Raw genomic sequence first — 20,891 nt, forward strand, 5'->3', positions numbered from 1 at the left:
ATTGGGCGGTTTGGTTACCCTGGAGAGAGGGGCGGGGGTGATGCTGGGCAAGGGGGGGTGGGCTAGTAGATTTTGTGGCCCCCTCTAGGCTCTGGAGTGGGGCCAAAAAGGAGGGGTTCAGTGTGTGGGAGGGGGTTGCTGAGAAGCAGGCCTGGGGTGTGGGGGCTGGTTGGGAGGGAGGGTGAGGGGGAGGGAGGGTGCAGGAGGGGGCTGGAGATGGTGGGGCTGGGTGGGAGGGAGGGTGCAGGAACAGAGGGAGGGTGTAGGCATTGGCTGGGGGGGGAGTGGGGTGCAGGATCTGGGTATGGGGGGGGGTGCGCTTACCTGTGGCACCTTCCTGGGGACACAGGGCTGGAGTGCCAGCGCTGGCTCCCCGATCCTGGGTGGGAATCGCTGACCCTAAGAGGCTGAATTGAGGCAAACCAGGGGCTGGATCAGACCCCCGGGGCCCTAGGTTCCCCATCTCTGCCGTGGAGAAGCAGCCTGACCGTTGCTCTTCGTTTGGGGCAACTCAGACCAGCTCGTTCTGTGGCAAGCCTGGGAACCGGCCCCCGCACCCGGTAACCGCAGGCCTGCTTGAGCGAGGGGGGCGGCGAGGCTCCAGATGAATACATCAGTGCCACCCTGGTGCGATGAAGTTAGATTTGGGCACAGACGGCTGGATATTCCGGCGAATCCTAGGCTCAGAGGACCGGAAAGGACCTCCAGAGGCCACCTCGTCCTGTCTCCTGCGCTCCTGGCAGGACAAAATATTATCTGGGCCGTCCCTGACAGGCATCTGTCCAACCTGCTCTTAAATACCCCCAGCGAAGGAGATTCCACCACTCCCTGCGCAATTTATTCCAGTGTTTAACCAGCCCGACAGGAAGTTTTTTTCCTAATGTCCAACCTCAACCCCCCTCTTGCTTCCGTTTAAGCCCCTTGCTTTTTGTCTTATCCTCAGAGGCCAAGGAGAGCAATTTTTCTCCCTCCTACTTGTGACACCCTTTTAGGTGCTGAAAAGCTACTACCACGTCCTCGCTCTGCTTTCTCCAGACCCAATAAACCCATTTTTTTTCAGTCTCCTCTCATAGCTCCTGTTCTCTAGACCTTTCATCATTTGTGTTGCTCTTCTCTGGACTCTCTCCAGTTTCTCCACATCTCTCCTGAAATGTGGTGCCCAGAACTGGCCGCAATGCTCCAGTCGAGGCCTGATCCGCCCCCAGCCGAGGGGAAGAACAACACCTCGCGCCTTGCTCACGACACTCCTGCTGAGAGATCTCCCCCAGACGCTGGCCTTCTTTGCACCCGCGTCACATGGCTGACTTGGATGTAGCTTGCGGTCCGCTCGGACCCCTGGGTCCCTTCCCTTCCTAGACAGTCGCTTCCCATTCTGCGTGCACGAAACGGATTGTTCCTTTCTCCGTGGGGCACTTTGCATTTGTCCTGGAATTTCATCCTATTTACCTCCGACCATTTCTCCCCTTTGTCCAGACCTGGGTTGAATGGGAGCCTGCACCCCCAGAGCAGTGTTTCTTAAACTGTTGTGTGTACCACGGAGAACAACAGAGTTAAAAGATGGCCACCCTTAAAGGGGCAGGTGACTTTTTTTTTCCTCAATAACTCTCCCCCCCCCCCCACACACACCCCTTTTTTTGGGGGGGGGGGAAGAGGGGTCAACAAAAAAAATTCTTGGTGTTCCTCATCAAAAAAATTGTTTGGTGTTCCTCGGTCTTAAAAAGTTTAAGAAACACTGCCCTAGAGGGGACAGGCCCCATGTCCCATTCCCCACCCCCGAGCCAGCCCCCTGCCCTGCGCCGGATGGGAGCCGGCGCCCCCTAGAGGGGACAGGCTCCGTGCCCCATCCTGGCCTTGGTGATCTCTCATCCCATGTCCCCTCTGCAGGTGTGTCCGAGGTGCTGATGCTGGTCATGCGCCTGCTAAGCACGTACAAAAGTGGCCTGCGGCTGCTGAAGATACAGGAATTCCTGCTGGAGCGACAGGGGCTGGATTTGGAGGCGTTCGTCCGCTCCCAGGGCTACGAGGACGCGCTGGGATTCCTGCAGGACCACCTGCCTGCGCTGGAGTTCAGGCGGCCTGCGAAGGGGGAGAAGTGCATCGTCCGGCTGGAGACAGGTACGGGGCTGGGGGCGGGAATATACCCCCGCCCAGAGCCGGGAGAGAACCCAGGAATCCGGGCAGCCCCATGACCCTTCAGAACTCCATTCCATGGGTCAGGGCCCCGCCCCGCAGCTCTCCATGGGGAGGGCGGGTAGTGGAGACCTCGATTCCTTATTGTCTGAGGCAGGGCAGGCTGTGGGGCCCCCCTGCCCCGCCCCCCTTGGCATGAACCCACCTTGGCCCCAGGGCATTGTGGGGAAAGCCCAGGTGGGCACGGAGCGGGGCAGCTGCAGTGCATGCTGGGAAGCCGCACATGCCCTGTTGCTCACCTTGACGGATGGCGTTTCCCCCTCTTTCCTCCAGGACAAGCAGGAGGATCTGGACCTTTGTGCCCCCCCAGGGCCTTCCCCCAGCCTGGCTCCAAGAGGTGGTTCCTACAGATGGATGCCCCCAAGCGCCTGGCCCCGCCCGCCTCCGGCTGCCTCAACCCCCGGCTGCCCAGCGCGACCACCAACCGGCCTCTGCTTCCCTGCCTGCCCTCGGGCCGGGTGCCCTTCCGTGCCCCGACTGTCCTTGGCACGCTGGGAAAATCCCCGGGGGCCAACCCCCGTCTCCCGGCCTGGGTACAAAGCCCATCCCAGCCCACCGAGGCCTGGTCAGGCCGGCGAGTGGACGAGGGCACCCCAGAGTGTGGGGCCAGGCCCGCCAGCGCCCCCTTGATGCAGCGAGCAGAGGAGGGGACCCCAGAGTGTGGGGCCAGCGCCCCGTTGGTCTGGCGAGCAAAGGGGGCCCCAGGATGTGAGGCCCCCCAACGTCCTTCGACAGAGTCCCGCGACACACCCACCCCCCAGCCCTCCGAGGACCTGACGGAGCTGAAGTGGAAGGTGGGGCAGATCCTGGCCGGGCACCCCGAGGGCATGTCCCTCTTCCAGTTCCGGGCCGCGTACAGCGCCGCCCACCAGCACCCGCTGCCCCTGGGCCACACGGCCTCCACCAAGCAGCGGCTGGCGCAGATGCCTGATGTCGTGAGGATCCAGGGCTTCGGGGTGCAGGCGCTGCTGCTGCCTGTGACCCCCGACGGGCCCCCTGGGGGAGAGGCAGGTACGGAACGGGGGCAGCTGCCCTGCCGGGCATGGGGGGGGGGTATTGAGTGGAGGCTGGGCTGGGCCCCCCCATGGAGGTTGATGGGGATAGGAAGGGGGCAGCCCTGAGCCGCTTGGGTCAGAGAGTCCCTGTGTGACTGGCTCAGCTGGTCCTCCTCCTTCCCAGCTCCCCCTGCACCAGGATATCTCCCACAATGCCTTGCTGGTCCCCCTCCCATGAGCAGCCCAGGTTTTCCCATAATGTACAGTGGGGCAGGGCATTCCCCAGCATGCATTGCTGATGCCCCTGGCTGAGGTGGGCTGGGCGTTTCCCAGAAGGCACTGGGGCAGGTGATGCATGTAGGCTGGGGCAGATCTCGGTCGCCCCCTGCTGGTTGGTCTGGCTCACCAGATAAAAGCCTCCAACTGCTGCCCGCCGAGGGAGCTCCCCCTCCCTCCTGCCCCCAGCAGCCCAAGCAGCATGTAGCGCTGAGCTTGGCATGCCCAAATCCTGCGGGCAGGGACGCGGCTCAGCTGGGGGGTGGCACCGGGGTTGGTTCTATCCCCTGGTCAGTGGGATTAATCAAGTTGCTTGTTTTTTTTGTTTTTTCTCTTTTCTCCAAGGTCTCGCCCCGTGGATCCCACAAGAAGATGTGGCCCTGGTTGGGGACGCCACGTCTGAGCCCCCTCCTGCCCAGGCTGCCCCCCCTCCCACCCCTGCTGTTCCTGTCCGAGGCAGGGTCCCCCACGCCGCTGCCAAGCCCTGTCCCCCTCTGGCCCACCTCCCTCCAGTGCCCTCAGCTCCCATCCTGGCCGGGGACCCCGACACCCCGGCTGAGCCCCCTCCTGCCCTGCCTGCGCCCCTTCCTCTGCCTGCAGTTCCTGACCTGACGGGGGACCCCGACATCCCATCGGAGCTGCCTCTGGTCCCCACTGCTCCTGCCCCAGCTGTGGACCCCCAAGGCCCCACCAGGCTCCCTCCCACCTTCATGGCTCCACAACAGGGGCCTGGCCTCAAGTCCCCGCAGCCCCTAGAGGCTGCCAGCCCCAAAACCACCCAGGAGTTACCCAGCGTGCGGCCCAGCGCCCCCGTGGTTCTCCCAGCCTCGGGGCTGGGCAGAAGCTCATGGGTCTGGCAGGGGGCAGGGTCCCCCCTTGCCATGGATGACCCGGACGCTGCTGCTCGACCAATCATATACCCACCCCTCAGGGACGTCCCCCCAGCCCCGCCCTTCCCACCCCCAGCCCCACCCCATCCCAAGCAGGTCCAGATGGTGTCTCCTTTCCAGGGGCACCTCGGCACCAGAGCCCTGAGCCAGACCCGGCCCACGCCGGCGGCCGCGGGGTCCTCTGTGGACCCGATCCCTGCAGCTCTACCTGCGGGCCAGGATCTCTCCCCGGCTACGCCGCGCTCAGACCCCCGCCCTCCTCGGGCTGCCAGTGGGTTTGTGACCCCCAAGCAGAGGTGGCCGGTGAGGAGGGCAGGGGAGGCTCTCGACTCTCCCGTCACCCCCTCGCAGCTCTGCCGTCCGGCGCAGCCAGTCTCGGTGGAGAGGATCAAGCTGGACCCGTGGGCCACGATCCCTCCCCCCCGGCCCTCCCCTGTGCGGCCACGCCGCACCGACTCCTGCAGGCTCCTCTAGCCTCAGCCTGGCATGGGGTGGCAGCGCTGGAGGGGAGCGCACCGGCCTGCAGCCTGCTCAGCACAACGCTCAGGAGAGCTCAGGATATTAAGCCACATGCTGTCCCCGTTCCAGCCTCCTGGCCCCCGGACCCCCCCTCCTTCCCAGTGTGGGAGCCTGGCTTTCCTTTAGGGGTGCAATGATCCTTTTCAGGAGTGGGTTAGGAGCCGGTGGCTTCCTGCTTTACAAAAGCAGCTGCTGGGTCGCAGGGTTAATTGCAGGGATCCGGACCTGCCAGGCTGAGGGCTCGGGGCTTCTGGAAACCGGCTGGGGCTTTTCCAGTGGCTGTTGCCCCAACCCGGGAACTGCTTGCTGAAATCGGTGGCCAGGCGCCGGCAGCTCCGGGGTGCAGGCCTGCGCCCTGGGGGCAGTATTGGTATTTTAGCCATTAAATTTTCTACCCATTGGCAGCCCGAAGTGTTTGTGCGGTTTGGCTGTGCCAGCATCTTTCGAAAGCCGCTGTCTCCTGTAACTCGCTTGCCACGGCTGGGCCCAGCCTCCGCCTTTCGTCTGGCGACAGTTACTTCTGGTGAGCCCAGGGGTGTCAGTTCATCCCCCCCCCCACACACACACACTCCCGTGTCTCGATTTCCCCCAATCTACAGGGTGGGTTTAATGATCGCCCTCTGCTGGGTAAGAAGTACTGCTGAAGAGCCCTTCCCCAGATAGTGCAGGGGGTGTTTCCGAAATCTCCCAGGATGCACAGGGGTGAGGCCTTGCAGAATCTCCCACAATGCACTGGTGGGGCAGTGTAAAGGGGGAATCAAGCCTCGGTCCCTGTGTGATGATGTTGGGGTTCCCCCCTGTGCACCCCCGTAGCAGCAAGAACAGACTCTGCCAGCCGGTAGAATAGAGGGGGTTTATTGCTTCTCCAGGATACAGCCCAGCATAGACACGGTGTATCTACAGGAGTGTGGGCCAGGATGCCTCAGACCCCTTGAGACAGGGGTCCCTGGCCCCCTAAATCCCAGCCCCTCCTTAGTCTGTCCCCTTCATGGTTCCAGCCCAAGACTGACCCTTCCCCCAAACTCACTTCTTTTGTTCCATCCCTTCTCTTAACTGGTAGAAACGGTTCGGTCACTGTCATGGGGGCCCTCAAGATGCCCCCCACTGGGCTGTGCTTACAGCGAGAGGCCAGTAGGGGTCAGCCACAGCAACCAGCAAGGGACTGACACTACCTCACACCCTGTCACTGGAAAGCAGGGCAGGGTCCTGTCAGAGGGGAGCCCCTGCCTGAGACAGTATCCCCCCCCCACAGAACCCCTTCCCACCCACTGTGCCCTAAGACAGAGTATCTATCCCCCGTCTGCAGAATCCCAGCACACACACACACACACAAAATACAGTAACATAGGTGCTTTCGGCCCCCTGACTGGGTCCCATGCAATATTCCTTCAGTATTTTTCCATCCATGTGCAGAATAAATTTTGTGTGCACGGAGACCTGTGCGGATGTGCACCACCAATAGAAACACAGACCTGAGCTGTGGGTGCTCTGCTCGTCAGCTGGGAGGCAACTGAATCTCTGGTGGGGGCCCACCCAAGCACTCTGCTTCCAGGGAACACTTGCCCTGTGGGCCCGTCCCCCCATATTCCCATTGCCCACCCCCAAGCATTTCCGCTCCCTTCTTGCCTCCCCCCCCAAAATCTCCCCCTGCAGGCTCAGCTGGATTTAGCCATTCCATACGACTGGAAGAGACAAATGGGGGGGTGTTGGAAGTGCCCCTATCACCCTGCATGGCAGTTTTTTTGGGGGGGAGACAGGCCAGGGAAGTCTCAGAGCTGCCCTCTAAAGAGTGTGTTTTGTGGGGTGCAGGGGGAGGGAGAGCTCCCCTCCTGGGGCAGGTGGAGGAGATGGACATCTGAGGGGTGCAGCAGGGTTGGGGGGGGGGAAAGTTTGCTGTGGGCAGATGGAGAGGAAGCTGGGGTGGGGAGACGTCCCCTGGAGCCATCACCTGGATGTGTGACATCAGGAAGGAATGGAAATAGGTCCCACAGCCACGGAGCACCCCATTTTCCTTTTTGCTGGCTTTCTTCCTTCCCATGCCACTTCGAAACCAGCCGTAACCCCTGGGTTAATGATTGCTGCCTTGGGCGGGGGCTTCTCTTGTTGCTACCACTGTGTCAAGCTGGCATTTAGTTGCTCCTCTGTAGGTCAATGCATGACTTCATGGGGAAAAAAAGGATAAAGACCGAACATCTTACAGCCTCGATAAAAAACATGGTGCGCCTATATCTTGGATACTGCGTACGGACGTGGTTGCCTCATCTCAAAAAAGATCTCTTGGCATTGGAAAAGCTTCAGAGAAGAGCGACAAAAATGATGAGGGGTCCGATATGAAGAGAGATTTAAAAGACTGGGACTTTTCAGCTTAGAAAAGAGGAGATTCAAGGGGGTAGGATAGAGGTCTATAACATCATGGCTGTGTCTAGACTGGCAAGTTTTTCCACAAAATCATCTGATTTTGCGGAAAAACTTGCCAGCTGTCTACACTGGCCGCTTGAATTTGCGCAAGAACACTGACGATCTCATGTAAGATCATCAGTGTTCTTGTGGAAATACTGTGCTGCTCCCGTTTGGGCAAAAGCCCTCTTGTGCAAATCATTTGCGCAAGAGGGCCAGTGTAAACAGCACAGTACTGTTTTCCGCAAAAAAGCCCCGATCATGAAAATGGCGATCGGGGTTTTTTTGCGGAAAACTGCGTCTGGATTGGCTTTTCCGTTAAAAGCATTTCCGGAAAATCATGCCAGTGTAGACGTAGCGCATGAGTAGTGTGGAGAAAATGAATAAGAAAAAGTGATTGACCGGTTCCCACAATATAAGAACTCGGGGTCACCAAATGAAATGAATAGGCAGCAGATTTAAAACAAAAGGGAGTTTTTCTTCACCCAGCACGCAGTCCACCTGTGGAACTCCATGCCAGAGGAGGTTGTGACGACTAGGACTTGAAAAGAGCTAGATAGATTCATGGAGGTTGGGTCTGTCAATGGCTCTTAGCCAGGATGGGTAGGAATGGTGTTCCTAGCCCAGGGATGGGCAATCATTTTTGATTTGGGGGGGGGCTATTCCAAGATTTTGGAAAGTGGTTGAGGGCTGCACTCTTCCATGGTGCTGGGTCCGGGATGGGGCTGGGTGCAGAAGGGAGACTGGAGTCTGGGAGGGAGTCAGGATGGAGCAGGCAGTTGTGACTTAGGGCAGGGGACTGGAGTGCAGGGGGTTGGGATGTGACCTAGGTTAGGAGGGGATTGTGATTTGGGGCAGGAGAGTGGGGTGCCAGATCTGGGAAGGGGTGTGGGTGGAAGAGGGGGACAGAGGCTTTGGGCATGTCGAGGGGGGGGCAGGAAAGGGCTGGGGTGCCAGAAGCAGGCTGTGGCAAAGGGACTTCCTTGCCAGCTGCCACATGTTTCATGAACCACAGCCCAAGAAGAGGGGGTGTGACTCTTCTCAGCTGTCTGTTATGCTAACAAGCAGCTCCCATTGGCCGGTTTCTGCCAGAAACCGGCCAATGGGAATGTGCTGGGGGCGGCTCCTAAAACTCCCCCCCCCCCCCTCCAGTTTTAAACCAGAAAGGGAGCCCTGCAGCTGAGTTTCTGCAGGCACACAGGGCTGTGGGGGACCCTGCCTGGGGTTCCCCGCTGCCTCTGGGGGCCGGATCCCCGGGCTTGCCCTAGCCTCTGGAAATGGGTGTCCAGGGGGAATTCACCCTGGTGCTGGGGAAATGCCTTATTCCCAGGGAGGATGGGTCTGCCTGCATGGTCTGGAGGGTGCATCTGGGGGGGCAGGAGAGAATTTCTTGGGGGACAGAGCTGCTGCCCCATGGGGGGGGGCTAAGATGCCAGCACAACCCCCCCCCCCGCTAACAGCTGCACCCCAGGATCGAACCCCCAATTCCACAAGCGCCAGCTGCCCGGAGCCGGCTCCATTTGCGGCGCTTTGCCCAGAGCTGGCAGGGGGGCACGTGGCAGTGTGGGGAGGGGGCTGGCGACATCTAAGGGGAGGGCGAGGAGGCCCCAGGCGACGGCTCTGGCGCCCCTCCCCCCAACTTCCCCCCATATGCCACCTTGCCATGGGGCTGGCCCCTGGCGGCTCCCCCCTGCCCCAAAGCCTGCTTCAGCCCCCTCCCCCGGCACGAGTGCACCCGGGCTCAGCCAACACGCCCGCTGTGAGGTTTGGGGGGGCCGGGGGGTGTTGAGGGAGGTTTCAGGGAGGCAGCGGGGGAATCAGGCTGAGTTTGGGGAGCAGGTTCAGGGGCTGGGGAGACTGTTGGGGGGGGTCCTGTGGGTGAGCTGAGGGGGCAGGGGCCAGGCCGTGCGGGGGCAGATTCAGGGCAACAGGATCCCATGGCAGCCCAACCGGTCTGGCTGGTTCCTGTTAACTCCACAGGGGGGATTTCTGGTGACAACCATCTGGCTGCCAGGGCCCCCAACCCTCCCCTCCTCCCCCAGATCCGGGATGCTGCCACCCACTCGGTGCCCAGGGCTCTGCCCCAACAGGAAGGGGGGACGGAGCCCCCAGACTGGGGGGAACCACTGAGCAGATCCCAGATCCTATGTTCTGCCCCCCCTCCCCACCCCATAGATAGGGGATGTGGCCAGGCCACCTTGTCCTGGGACTAGGCTCTCCACCCCCCCCCAGCTCTGAGAGGGCAGTGGGGCTTAGTGGTTAGAGCAGGGGGGCTGGGAACTTGGACGCCTGGGTTCTCTCCCTGGTTCTGAGAGGGGAGTGGGGTCTAGTGGTTATAGCACGGGGCGGGGGGGGGGGGGGACACTGTGAGCCTGGGTTCTCTCCCTGGCTCTGAGAGGGGAGCGGGGTCTAGTGGTTATAGCGGGGGGGCTGGGAGCCAGGGTTCCCCTTTTATTCTTTCCTGGCCTCCTTTGCACAGCCCTGGCAGCTTGAGGGGTGGTTATTTGGTGCCACCCCAAAGCGAAGCCCCCGGGGCCCATTTGTCACCCGCCGCCCGGGCACCGGCTCTGTTGACTCCGTGGGCACTGTGAGGGCCCCGCCCTGCCTCCTTCCCCTTTAATTGGCAGCTCTGCCCCAGGCTGCTTCCTAGGCCCGCCTGTGCCCAGCTCCAAGGTCTGCCTGCGGGGCGGGCCCGGGCGGGGGCTGTGGAGCCTGGGGAATCATTAACGGGCAGGACTGCGCGAGGGAGGGAGGATATGAACCCGGATCCCTGGGCCAGGTAGGTGTGGGCTGCAGTGGGTAGTGCAGAGGGGCTAGGAGCCAGGATGCCTGGGTGCTCTCCTGGCTCTGAGAGGGCAGTGTGGTCTAGTGGTTAGACCAAGGGTGTGGGGGCTGGGAGCCAGGAGTCTTGGGTTCTCTCTCTGGCTGTGGGAAGGCAGTGGGGTCTAGTGGTTAGAGCAGGGGGGAGGGTGGTTAGAGTGGGGGAGAGGAGGGCTAGAAGCCAGGACTTCTGGATCCTCTCCCTGGCTGTGGGAGAGCAGTGGGGTCTAGTGGTTAGAGCTAGGACTCCTGAGTTTTCTCTCTCTGGCTCTGGGAGGGCAGTGGGGTCTAGTGGTTAGAGCTAGGACTCCTGAGTTTTCTCTCTCTGGTTCTGGGAGGGCAGTGGGGTCTAGTGGTTAGAGCAAGGGAGGAGCTGGGAGCCAGGACTTCTGGGTTCTCTCTCTGGCTGTAGAAGAGCAGTGGGGTCTAGTAGTTAGAGCCAGGACACCTGGGTTCTCTCCCTGGCGGTGGGGTCTGGTGACCGGAGCATTGTGACTCCTTCCTGCAACTTTACCTGGTTCCTTGATTTACCAGATAAATTCCTGGTAAGGCTGGTTTGTTTATTTGCAGGAAACGATGCCCCAGTGATCGGCTTGTTCCGGGCGGGAGGGAAGGGTGAGAGTTTGTGGTCTGTGACAGAACTCAGGTGATCAGCCCCTCCCCTCTAACCACTAGACTCCACTTCCCTCCTACGCCAGAGAAAGAACCCAGGCGTCCTGGCTGCCAGCCCCCCCCACTCTAACCACTGCACCGCCTGCCCTGTGCGGCACAGAGCCCTCTCATTCCCAGACGCGGAGGCTGGGAAGTGCCAGCTCACCTTTGCAACCTCATCTTATCACAGCTTCCGCTGCGGCTCCCTGGAACAGGGTGGGGAGCGCATTTCACTCCCCCCGAGATGGGATCTTGCCCTGAGGCCTTCTCTCTCTACTTCCAGGGCCCTCGACCAGGAAAGCCCCCCACGGCTCCCCCTCCCAGGACAGGAGCCCGGTTCCCGGCTGGTCAGCATGGCCAAGGCTCGTCTGGTTTAGATACACCTCGCCAGGGCGTCTGGGCGCTTTGCCTCTGTGGCGGAGGTGGGGAAACTGAGGCACAGGGAGACCAACCAGCTCACTCAAGGCCACAGAGCAGCAGGGCCTGGGGCCTGGGTCTTTCCCATCTGAGGCTGTGCCTCCATCCTCCTAAGCCAGCCTTCCTTCTGCCCCTGGGAGCGAGAAGGACGCTGCTCCAGCTGGGGACGTGCCCTGGGACAGAGACACCCCCGGACCCTGGTGTGAGGGAGTTTCCCTAGAGATGTTGCTACCTCCTAGCACCAGGCCAATGGGGGTGCAGGTTGCTGAGTGGGGGGGCTTGTGGGGAGCTGAATAGGGAGAAGGCGCCATGGATGGGTAGGTTGTGAGGTCTCTGTTTGGGCAGCAGCTGGCCCGCCGGGGCCTGATCCCCGGTGACTCTGTGTCTGAGCAGCACCGGGTGAGCCGAGAAAAGAGAGGGAGCAAGGGGACAGGGAGGTGGGCAGCGAGTGGGGCTGTGTGGGGGAGGTGTCCCTGTGTATCTGTGGGGGGTGGCCCCCCAGCCCAGCCCCACTTGCCACGGGGGGCCCATGGCGGCCTCGCAGCTGGGCTGCCTGGAGGACGTCCCGCCAGGGACCCCGGTGACCGAATCCAGCCCCGAATTCTTCTACTCGGAGGGACAGCGGCTGGCTGTGGAGGCCCTGCTGGCCGGAGGGCAGGCGGCCTACGCCAAGCGCCTGGCGCAGGACGGGCTGCGCCCCTTCCTGTCCGACGAGGAGCTCCGGGGCCTGGCCCAGGGGGCCCAGGACATCCCAGAGCCGGCGGGGGAGCGGGACGGGGACGCCGACGAGCTGAGCCTCAGCTACTGGCCCGGGTGCTCGGACGAACCCACCCCCGAGCTGGAGCTGGGCTGGCCCCTGGGCGGCAACTGGAAGGGCTTCACGCGAGCCGAGGTCTTCACGCATCCGCCGGGGGACGGAGCCCCCAAGGTCAAGGAGCTGGTGCGCAGGAAAATCCAGCAGGCTGCCAAGGTACAGAGGCCCGGGGGCCTGGGTTCTAGCCTGGCTCTGACAGGGGAGCGGTGGGAGTCCCCGAGGAATGATTCTGGGGAGGTTTAGTGCTTGGAGCCGGTACTGAGGCACTGGGCTGAGATCTGACAAACTCGTTCCATACATGCACCCTGGAGGTGGATGGGGGCCAGTGCCCTGGTGAGGAGAGGCCCTGGGCCCTACTTCCTGCTGGCCAGGCGCTGCCCTGGGGTGGCTGGGAGCTGGGGCCCCTGGCCAGGGTGTCTGCAGCTCTCTGTGGGGTGTTTTCCCAGGTGGTTGCCATAGTGATGGACGTTTTCACGGACCCCGATATCCTGCTGGACTTGCACGAGGCGGGCATGAGGCGCGGGGTCCCCGTGTACCTGATCCTGGGGGAGCAGCACCTGGCCGCCTTCCTCAGCATGGCAGAGGCCGTCTGCCTCAACGTGCACTCCATGGAGGTAGGGGCTGGCTTGGGGGTGCCCAGCCCCCCAGCCCTCTGCAGCACGGCTCCCCCTTGCGCCCCACTAGGGTATTGGGACCAACCCTGCCTGCCAGAGGAGAGCGCCCCCTGCTGCGTCCCCCGTTCCCTGAAGCACGGTGCCCCCTTGCGCCCCACTGGGGTGTTGGGACCAGCCCTGCCTGCCAGAGGAGAGCGCCCCCTGCTGCGTCCCCCGTTCCCTGAAGCACGGTGCCCCCTTGCGCCCCACTGGGGTGTTGGGACCAGCCCTGCCTGCCAGAGGAGAGCGCCCCCTGCTGTGTCCCCCGTTCCCTGCAGCACGGCTCCCCCTTGTGCCCCACTGGGGTATTGGGACCAGCCCTGCCTGCCAGAGGGGAGCGCCCCCTGCTGCGTCCCCCATTCCCTGCAGCACGGCTCCCCCTTGTGCCCCACTGGGGTATTGGGACCAGCCCTGCCTGCCAGAGGAGAGCGCCCCCTGCTGCGTCCCCCGTTCCCTGCAGCACGGCTCCCCCTTGCGCCCCACTGGGGTATTGGGACCAGCCCTGCCTGCCAGAGGAGAGCGCCCCCTGGTGGGGAAGGGCCTGCAAAGAGAGAAAAGCAGGGCGTGCGTGCTGGGGCAGTGATATGGAGATGTGGGGGGCGTCCAGCTACCCTCAGGCTTGGGTTATCTGCCCTGGAGATGAGGATCCCCCTCAGTGTTGCGTTAGCCCCAGCGCCTGATTTTGTGCATCTCCCCTCCCCCCCCAGAACCTGCGGGTCCGGGTCATTGCAGGCTGCACTTTCTGGAGCCGACAGCGCAAACAGGTCACCGGGGCCCTGAAGGAGAAATTCCTGCTGATTGACGGGGACACGGTGATAACGGGGAGCTACAGGTGAGGGAGGGCATCGGGGATGAGTGGGAGGGCAGAGCACCCCCTGCTGGGCCCCCCACCCCGCTCCCTTCAGCCCAGCGCCCCCTGCTGGGCCCCCGCCCCACTCCCTGCTTCATCCCAGCCCTGCCGCACCAGGGGGGTTTCCTTCAGCATCTCCCACTTTGTCCCATTTCCATGCGGGGCATGGAGGCAGCCCCATCCCACCCCAGAGGGGCCACATCTCAGCACCAGGCCTTGATCTCTGCAAGTGGGAATCAATGGGGTGTGTGTGGGGCTGGGCAGTGAGGCTGAGAACGTACTGAACTCGGTTCACACATGTGACATAGCACCAGGTTTAAGCGGTGTTGGGGCGCAAGGATTGATTGGTGGGGGGCCAAGGTGTGGGGCAGCAGCGGGTGTTGGTGTGTCGGGGGGTTGATATTCCTCCCCTTTGTGCTCCAACCTTGGTGGTGACATCACTCACTGTGACATCACAGTGACGGCATCACGCCCTGTGACATCACCAGGCTCTGGCTGGAGCAGGCCAATGAGAATCTTGCAGCCTTATTGTGAGGTCATCGCTGCTGGGTTACTTAGTCTGGGCAGGGGGCTCGGGGCCACACTGAGCTCGGCAGTGGCCGGGAGCCCAGAGCGACTTGGTGAGAGGCAGCCATGTTCGGAGGGGGCTGGGCTTCCGGCTCCCACCTGGCTCTGGAGTGACTGGAGCCGAGCAATTTGGATCCTGCTGGTCCCCTGGTTCCAAAGGTGCTGGAGCCAGGAGGGTCAGAACCTGGTTGTGACGTCCTCAGAGCGATCTGGACCCTGACCCTGGTTCTGAAGGCGCCCGAGTCAGGAGACCCAGATCCAGACCCTGGTTTGGAAATTGCTGGAGCAGGAGGACTGGGACCTGGTTGACATCCCTGGAGTGATCCGGATCCAGACCCTGGTTCTGAAGGCACCAAGCCAGGAGATCCAGACCCAGGCTCTGGTTCTGAAGGCTGGGACCTGGTTGTGACATCCCCGAAGAGATCGGATCTAGACCCTGGTTCTGAAGGTGCCTGAGCCAGGAGATCCAGACCTTGGTTCTGAAGGCGCCCGAGCTGGGAGATCCAGAGCCAGACCCTGATTCTGAAGGCACCTGAGCCAGGAGATCCAGACCCTGGTTCTGAAGGCGCCCGAGCCGGGAGATCCAGAGCCAGACCCTGATTCTGAAGGCACCTGAGCCAGGAGATCCAGACCCTGATTCTGAAGGCGCCCGAGCTGGGAGATCCAGAGCCAGACCCTGATCCTGAAGGCACCTGAGCCAGGAGATCCAGACCCTGATTCTGAAGGCGCCCGAGCTGGGAGATCCAGAGCCAGACCCTGATTCTGAAGGCACCTGAGCCAGGAGATCCAGACCCTGATTCTGAAGGCGCCCGAGCCGGGAGATCCAGAGCCAGACCCTGATTCTGAAGGCACCCGAGCCAGGAGATCCAGCCCCTGGTTCTGAAGGCACCTGAGCCAGGAGATCCAGCCCCTGGTTCTGAAGGCACCTGAGCCAGGAGATCCAGCCCCTGGTTCTGAAGGCACCTGAGCCGGGAGCTCCAGAGCCAGACCCTGGTTCAGAGGAGAAGGGCCGGGGCCCGGTTGTGCCGTCCCCGGATCCAGACTCGGCTTCTTCCGGCCCGTCTGCGCATCCCCTCCGGCTGCCCCCATGCTGCCCCTGCTGGCACTGGCCCTGCTGTTGGCGCTACCCGGCGCCAGCCCCAAGGAATGCTTCTTCTGCGAGGTGACGTCCTCCCGGCACTGCCCCAGCACCCGCATGAGCTGCGCCCAGGACGAGGACTGCTTCGTGGGGCGCGGCGCCGCCCTGGGCGTCTCCATCATCCAGACCAAGGGCTGCGCCCGGGCCATCAACTGCGGCAAGGAGCACCCCGTCACCCACATGGGGGTGACCTACAGCCTGGTCACGCAGTGCTGCAAAGGCAGCTTGTGCAACCGGGCCGGCGCCCGCCCGCGGGGCCCCAGCCTGGGCCTGCTGCTGGCGCTGGGGGCGGCCGTCCTGCGGGGGGCGCTGTGAGAGCCGGGGGGGGTGGGCACTGCGGGAATAAAGCTCTGGTACAGGGCGCTGGCTGGCCTGGCTCTCTCTGCGCCGACCGGGGGGCGTCGGGGATCCTGGGGTGCCCGGGACTGGCGGCGTTGGGGGGGAGCTGGGTGCCGTGGGGATCTGGGTGAGGTGCCAGTGGGGCTGTGGTGGAATGAACCGGGGAGGGGGGATGGCAAAGTGTCAATGGGAACCCAGGCGCCCGAAGCAATATTCTCCCCCCCCGAGGGGGGTTCCTTTGTTCTGCTCCCCCCCCCGTCTCACCCGCGGCTCTTTGGGGGGAGGAGAATCTTGGCGTTGGCAGAGCAGGAATCCTTCCAACCCCAGAGGGCCCGGGGCCACCCACCTCCCTGCCGTAGGACACCGGACACCCCAGCCTTGGGGCTGTGCCTGGCCCAGAGGTGTCACCTCCCAGCACGGGGCAGAGGGAGCCCCGTAAACCCAGCCCCCGCGCCCCACCCCAGAGGTGGGCGCATCTCAGCACCGAGTCGGATGCATCAAGGTGCGACCTCGCTGTCCCCTTCCTGCCCCTATTGCTCAGAGGGTGAGTGGGGGGCCCCTATTTCCCAGGGTTCGAGTCCCCTTGGGGAATTTCCCAGTTTTGTTTTTGCAGAATGTTTGTTTTCTCGTTTCTCCCCATCTCCCTGCACCCCACAACTCCTGCCCCTCCCCCATCTGCACCCCGCTATCCCCTCCTTCACAACCTGCACTCCACTCGCCCCTCCCCGCAACTCCTGCCCCCCAAACACCCATCCCTCCCCCATCTGAACTCTGCTATCCCTGCTCACCTCTCTCTACCTCCTGCACCCCACTCGCCCCTCCTTTGCTTCTGCACCCTGCTATCCCCTCCCCCTCCCCCACTTCCTGCTCCCCATTCACCCCTCCCCTCCCTTTCTGCACCCTGCTGTCCCTCCACTCACTCCTCCCCACAACTGCTGTACCCCACTACCCCCACTCCTCCTTCCTCCCACCCCCTGCACCCTGCTTGTCCCCATGACCCCTGCACCTCGCTATCCCACTCCCCTCTGCCCCTTGGGCACCCTGCGATCCCTCCCCTACCCCACTCACCCTGCCCCCCACTCTTCCCATCCTCCCAGCTTCACATGGAGCGACGCCCGACTGAGCCGCCAGCTGGTGATGCTGCTGACCGGCGAGGTGGCTGGGGCCTTCGACCGCGAGTTCCGGACCCTCTACGCTGCCTCCCGCCCGCTGGCACCCACCCGGGACCCCCTGCCCAGCCCCCCGGCCCCACCCCGGGACGGCCGCCCCAACGGCCAGCCGGCCCCCTACCGCAGCGAGCTGGCTGGGCTGCAGCTCTCCAAGAGCGTCCACCGGGTGGCCGAGCGCCGCTCCGTGGCCCCCCAGCCCGTGGCCAAGAGCCAGGCCGGGGAGTGGGAGCTGGTGCGGGCCACTCGGGCCACGGCAGACGAGGAGCCGCCCGCCCCGCCCCGGCGCCTGGGCCCCGAGGGCCACAGCACCCTGAGCGAGGTGGAGTGGGCTGGGCGGCCAGGCCGGCTGGCAGGCACCGTGGGGCAGAGACCCAGCAAGTCCCTCTGGGACCTGAGCCGCCTTTCCCAGCTCTCCGGCTCCAGCGCCGACAGCCCCGACCCGGGCGACGAGGCCAAGGTGAGCAGGCGGTGGCGGGCTGGGGACCGGCGGGGTGGCACGGGTATCCTGTGGGGTAGGACAGGAGGTTTGGGGGGCCCTTCTGCATCCTGGGGGCTAAGGATTTGGGGGGATTCACTGTCATCTTGGGGGGCAGGGCTGGAGTTTTGGGGGTCCCTGTGTATCCAGGGTTACAGCTGGGTCCCTTCTGTATCCTGGACTGGGGATTTTAGAGTTGGGGGGTTCTGTATCTGTGGGGATGAGATTTGAGGGGTCACTGAATAGCTTAGGGGGCAGGGCTGGGGATTGGAGGATTTTGGGGGGCCATTTATATCCAGCAGGACAGGAAATAGGGGTCCCTTCGGTATCTTGGAGGCAGGGGATTGGGGACCCTGTGTTTCTTGCGGGACCCTATTTTCTGGGGGCAGGGCTCAGGATATTGGGGTCCCTGGGGGGAAGGCTGGGGGCTGGGGAGGACTGTGTGTTCCAGGGTGAGGAGAGGGCTGGGGGGTGAAGGGGGCTGGGGATCTGGGTCCCCAGGTGAGGGCAGACCTAGGGGGGCAGGGCTGCCGACTGGGCCCCACAAGTGTCCCTGGCAGGGCTGGGGGTGGCGTGGGGCCCTCCCTGCCTCCGGGCTGGGCCCCGCCTTGGCTCAACAGATCCTCACCCTGGGTCAATATTGACGGAGGCACCACTCCCAGCTGTGCCCCACAGGGCCTGTGCTCCGCCTGGGCCAGCTGTGGGGCACAGGGGGCCCAGTGCTGCTCTGCAGCTCTAGTATCTCCCCCTGCCCCCTTTCGCCAGCTCTTCTCCTTGGCTCGCCACCCCCGTCCAAGGACATGCCGCGGCGGGGGCGGGGAATGGGGCACTGCCGTATCCTGCCCCCCCTTCCCGTGTGCTGGGCCGAGGGAGGGATCCCCCAGCACTGAGAGGGGAGATTTTTTTGGGGGGGGTGACAAAAATGCTGGAGCAGAGCCAGGGAGCTGTGGGAGTGACCCCCTGGGGAGATGTGGGGGGAATTTCAGGGATGGGGAGGGAGCAGGCAGACCCAGTGGGACTGGAGAGATGTTGCAGGCTGGGCAGTACTGGGGGACACTGATGGGGAGATAGGCCCTGGTGGTGGGGGAGATGAGGGGCAGGGGCGTGGAGATGGCTAGGGGTGTCCTGGGGGGGGGCACTGCAGGGAAGAGGGGTGGGGGGGCACAAAGGGGGCTGTTGGGGGCAGAGGGTGCTGGGTGGGGTACGGGGGGGCTTCTGGATGACTAACTCCCCCTTGGGGGGCTGCCCCCCAATTCCACCCCAGGGCAAGCACAAGTGGGTGACGCAGGACACGCCTGCCCGGGCACTGATGCGACGCAGGGGCGTGCCCCCCGCCAGCGAGGAACCCCGCCCGGCCCCCCTGTTCCTGACACCTACCTACAGGCCCCCGCTGCCCAGCTACGGGGCCCTGGGCCGGCTGCAGGGGCAGTTCTACTATGGGGCCACAGCCAACACCCGGATCTGGGGGGCCCCCCACGGCTACAGCAGGCAGCGCCGCTACTGACCTGGTCTCAGCCCGCCAGGAGAGGGGGGAGAGAGACCCTCCCTCCATCGCCCCAGGCTTCCCCGAGCCGGTGAGCCCGGAGGAGTCCCATTGGGGTTATGGGGAGAAACATGGGCCCGCGTCTGAAGAGGCTGCCCCGGCAGGGACCGGTGCCGGCTGGTGGGGCAAACCTGGACTGCCCTGGGAATGCCCAGCCATCGCCTCGACCCCCAGTGCTGGTCATTGGACTCAACCCAGCCTGGGAAGCTCCGCTACTGGTGGGACTGGGATGAACTGGTGGGCCCGCCCCCCGGCTTGGAGCACTGCAGCCAGCGGAATACGGGACAGGTGGCGATGGGGGACGATTTGGGGGAGCGGGGGCCTAGGCCTGAGCAAGCACTGGAGCTGGTTAAACTGGGCAGACCAGAGAGGGCAGATTTCTCCTGCTCCAGCAGGGGGCGCTGCGGCAGCAGTACTGGCACAGAGCCCAGAAGCTGGGGGAAGCCCCCAGCCCCTCTAGCCAGTGATGGGGGTTACAGTGAGCAGACACCCCAGCCCCACCCTTGGGGAGCAGCACTGCAAGGCTGGAGAATGCAGGGCCCAACCTACTAGGGTGGCAATGGGTCTAGTGGTTAGAGCAGGGGAGGGAGAAGTTGGGATCCAGGACTCTGGGGTTCTCACCCCAGCTCTCAGAAGGGAGTTGGGTCTAGTGGTTAGAGCTGAGAGCCAGGACTCTTGGGTTCTCAGGGGAGTGGGGTCTAGTGGATTGAGGGGGGGATGGGACCCAGGACTCCTGGGTCCTCCCCAGCGGCAGGGAGTGGGGCCTAGTGGTTAGCAGGGAGGGGCTGCACGCTGCTGGGGACCAGTTGTTACGCACATTTGGAAAAATTGCTCTGGTGGTTGCGAGAGGGGTGTGTGCTTCCTCTCTCTCTTCACCCCCAGCCGGCTCAGGACCCCAAGCAGGTGGCCTATCCGGGGCCCAGCTCCCCACCAGCCTGGGATCTTGAGGCACATGCTGGCCTCTGGGAGGAAAAGGGTTAAAATGGGACTCTGCTGCGGGGAGACTGAGCCAACTGCTGGAGGGGCTGTTTGAGAGGTGGGGTCTTTGCTCCCAGCCCCACTGCTCCGGGGGGGGGGGGGGGGGGGCAGAAGGGAAAGACCTCACCCCAGACAAACTGCAGCTCGGGGCAATCTGGCAATTGCAGGTGCAAGGAGAACCCTCGCAGTGGTACCACTTAGCCACCCCCCCCCACCCCGGTGGAGCAACAAAACTGATCAAGGGGAACATGAAACTGACCTGTTCCCCAGTCCAGACAAAGTGGGGTGGAAAGGGAACAGGTGGGGGGGGGGGGGGAGTTAAACCTCAGTTGGCTTTGGGGAGCAAACATCCTGCTGCTGAGAGGGGAGCGGGCAGCTCCAGGCCCAGATGTGGATCCACCTTCCCCCACTGCCAAACAGGCAGGCTTCCCTCCTGCTCGGGCAAAGCCAAGCAAGCAGGATAGCTCCTCGGCCCCAGCTCGCTGGCCAGGGCAAATCCAACCCCCCCACTCTGCCAAGCAGCCCTGGCCCCGCAAGCAGAGCAGCAGGAGATCCAAGCCCACACACCTATTTTCTACAGGGTAACAACCTACTACTGCTGCCCACAGAGCTGGTTCAGCTGGCAGAAGACTCAGTTTCAGGGCCATGGGGGTCACGGTCAAGGCTTGGACCCTGAGATACAGTGGAGGGGTGTGGAGAGAATTGAGGGGCTGTTTGTGAGCCCCCCTATTTCACCCCTAATTAGAGGCATTGGAGAGCCCAGACCCCCCCTTTCATCATCCCTGGACATACCCCTCTAGCCCTGATGGGGTTTGAACCCACTAGAGGCAGAGGAAGCAGGTGTTCCAAATTACAGGACACTGCAGGGGGTTGACGTTTCACCTGCTCGGGAACATTTGTCACTATTTTCTCTGCGCACATTGTTTTAAGTTACCCCACAATTATCAGCCCTCCTGTTCCCAGTTTGGATTTTTTTTAAATCAGAACCAACTCTCTCAATGGACCAGCCTCTGTTGTGCTTAGAATTTCCTTTCAAGGTCAAAAACGTGGGGAGGAAAAAAAAAGAACCCCCCATGCAGCAGCTGAGTTCCTCGTTGGGCCCCTCAGTGGAAGAAGAGCCTCCAGCACACAATGAATTTTGGCTAAAAAAAAGAATGCAAAGATTCTTTTCCTAGAGCACCAAGGCATTTTCCCTTCCTGTCCTCAAAGC

General features: G+C 63.0%; 2 protein-coding genes across 4 annotated transcripts in view; both read left to right on the plus strand.

Annotated features, from left to right (window-relative positions):
* The window catches only part of LOC102446569 (uncharacterized), a 30,103-nt gene extending 24,829 nt beyond the window's left edge, over positions 1-5,274 (plus strand). Inside the window, exons 14-16 of the mRNA XM_075915029.1 lie at positions 1,885-2,115; positions 2,464-3,201; positions 3,807-5,274. Of these exons, the coding sequence (XP_075771144.1) occupies positions 1,885-2,115; positions 2,464-3,201; positions 3,807-4,825 (1,988 nt within the window). The 3' untranslated portion in view covers positions 4,826-5,274. The remainder of the gene's footprint in view (positions 1-1,884; positions 2,116-2,463; positions 3,202-3,806) is intronic.
* Positions 5,275-9,812: 4,538 nt separating this feature from the next.
* FAM83E (family with sequence similarity 83 member E) lies at positions 9,813-20,859 on the plus strand. Of its 3 annotated transcripts, none has more exons than XM_075915037.1 (6): positions 9,813-10,046; positions 11,022-12,125; positions 12,416-12,583; positions 13,330-13,454; positions 16,614-17,142; positions 18,425-20,859. In XM_075915037.1, exons 2-6 carry the CDS (start codon positions 11,685-11,687, stop codon positions 18,662-18,664), a joined length of 1,503 nt encoding a protein of 500 aa, XP_075771152.1. In that variant the 5' UTR covers positions 9,813-10,046; positions 11,022-11,684; the 3' UTR covers positions 18,665-20,859. The 3 variants fall into 3 exon arrangements, with proteins under 3 accessions (XP_075771152.1, XP_075771154.1, XP_075771153.1); XM_075915039.1 differs by lacking the exon at positions 9,813-10,046 and adding an exon at positions 10,249-10,632; XM_075915038.1 differs by lacking the exon at positions 9,813-10,046 and having other exon boundaries at positions 10,249-12,125.
* The last annotated feature ends 32 nt before the right edge of the window (positions 20,860-20,891 follow it).

This window comes from Pelodiscus sinensis, unplaced genomic scaffold (genome assembly GCF_049634645.1).
Source record: "Pelodiscus sinensis isolate JC-2024 unplaced genomic scaffold, ASM4963464v1 ctg34, whole genome shotgun sequence".
Taxonomy (NCBI): domain Eukaryota; kingdom Metazoa; phylum Chordata; order Testudines; family Trionychidae; genus Pelodiscus; species Pelodiscus sinensis.

What these genes read in the sequence shown, in the direction of transcription:
- FAM83E (XM_075915037.1), top strand. Translation starts at nt 11,685, where the DNA reads ATGGCGGCCTCGCAGCTGGGCTGCCTGGAGGACGTCCCGCCAGGGACC. An exon ending in AAATCCAGCAGGCTGCCAAG is followed by an intron (nt 12,126 to 12,415) that starts GTACAGAGGCCC and finishes GTGTTTTCCCAG; the next exon opens with GTGGTTGCCATAGTGATGGA. An exon ending in TCAACGTGCACTCCATGGAG is followed by an intron (nt 12,584 to 13,329) that starts GTAGGGGCTGGC and finishes CTCCCCCCCCAG; the next exon opens with AACCTGCGGGTCCGGGTCAT.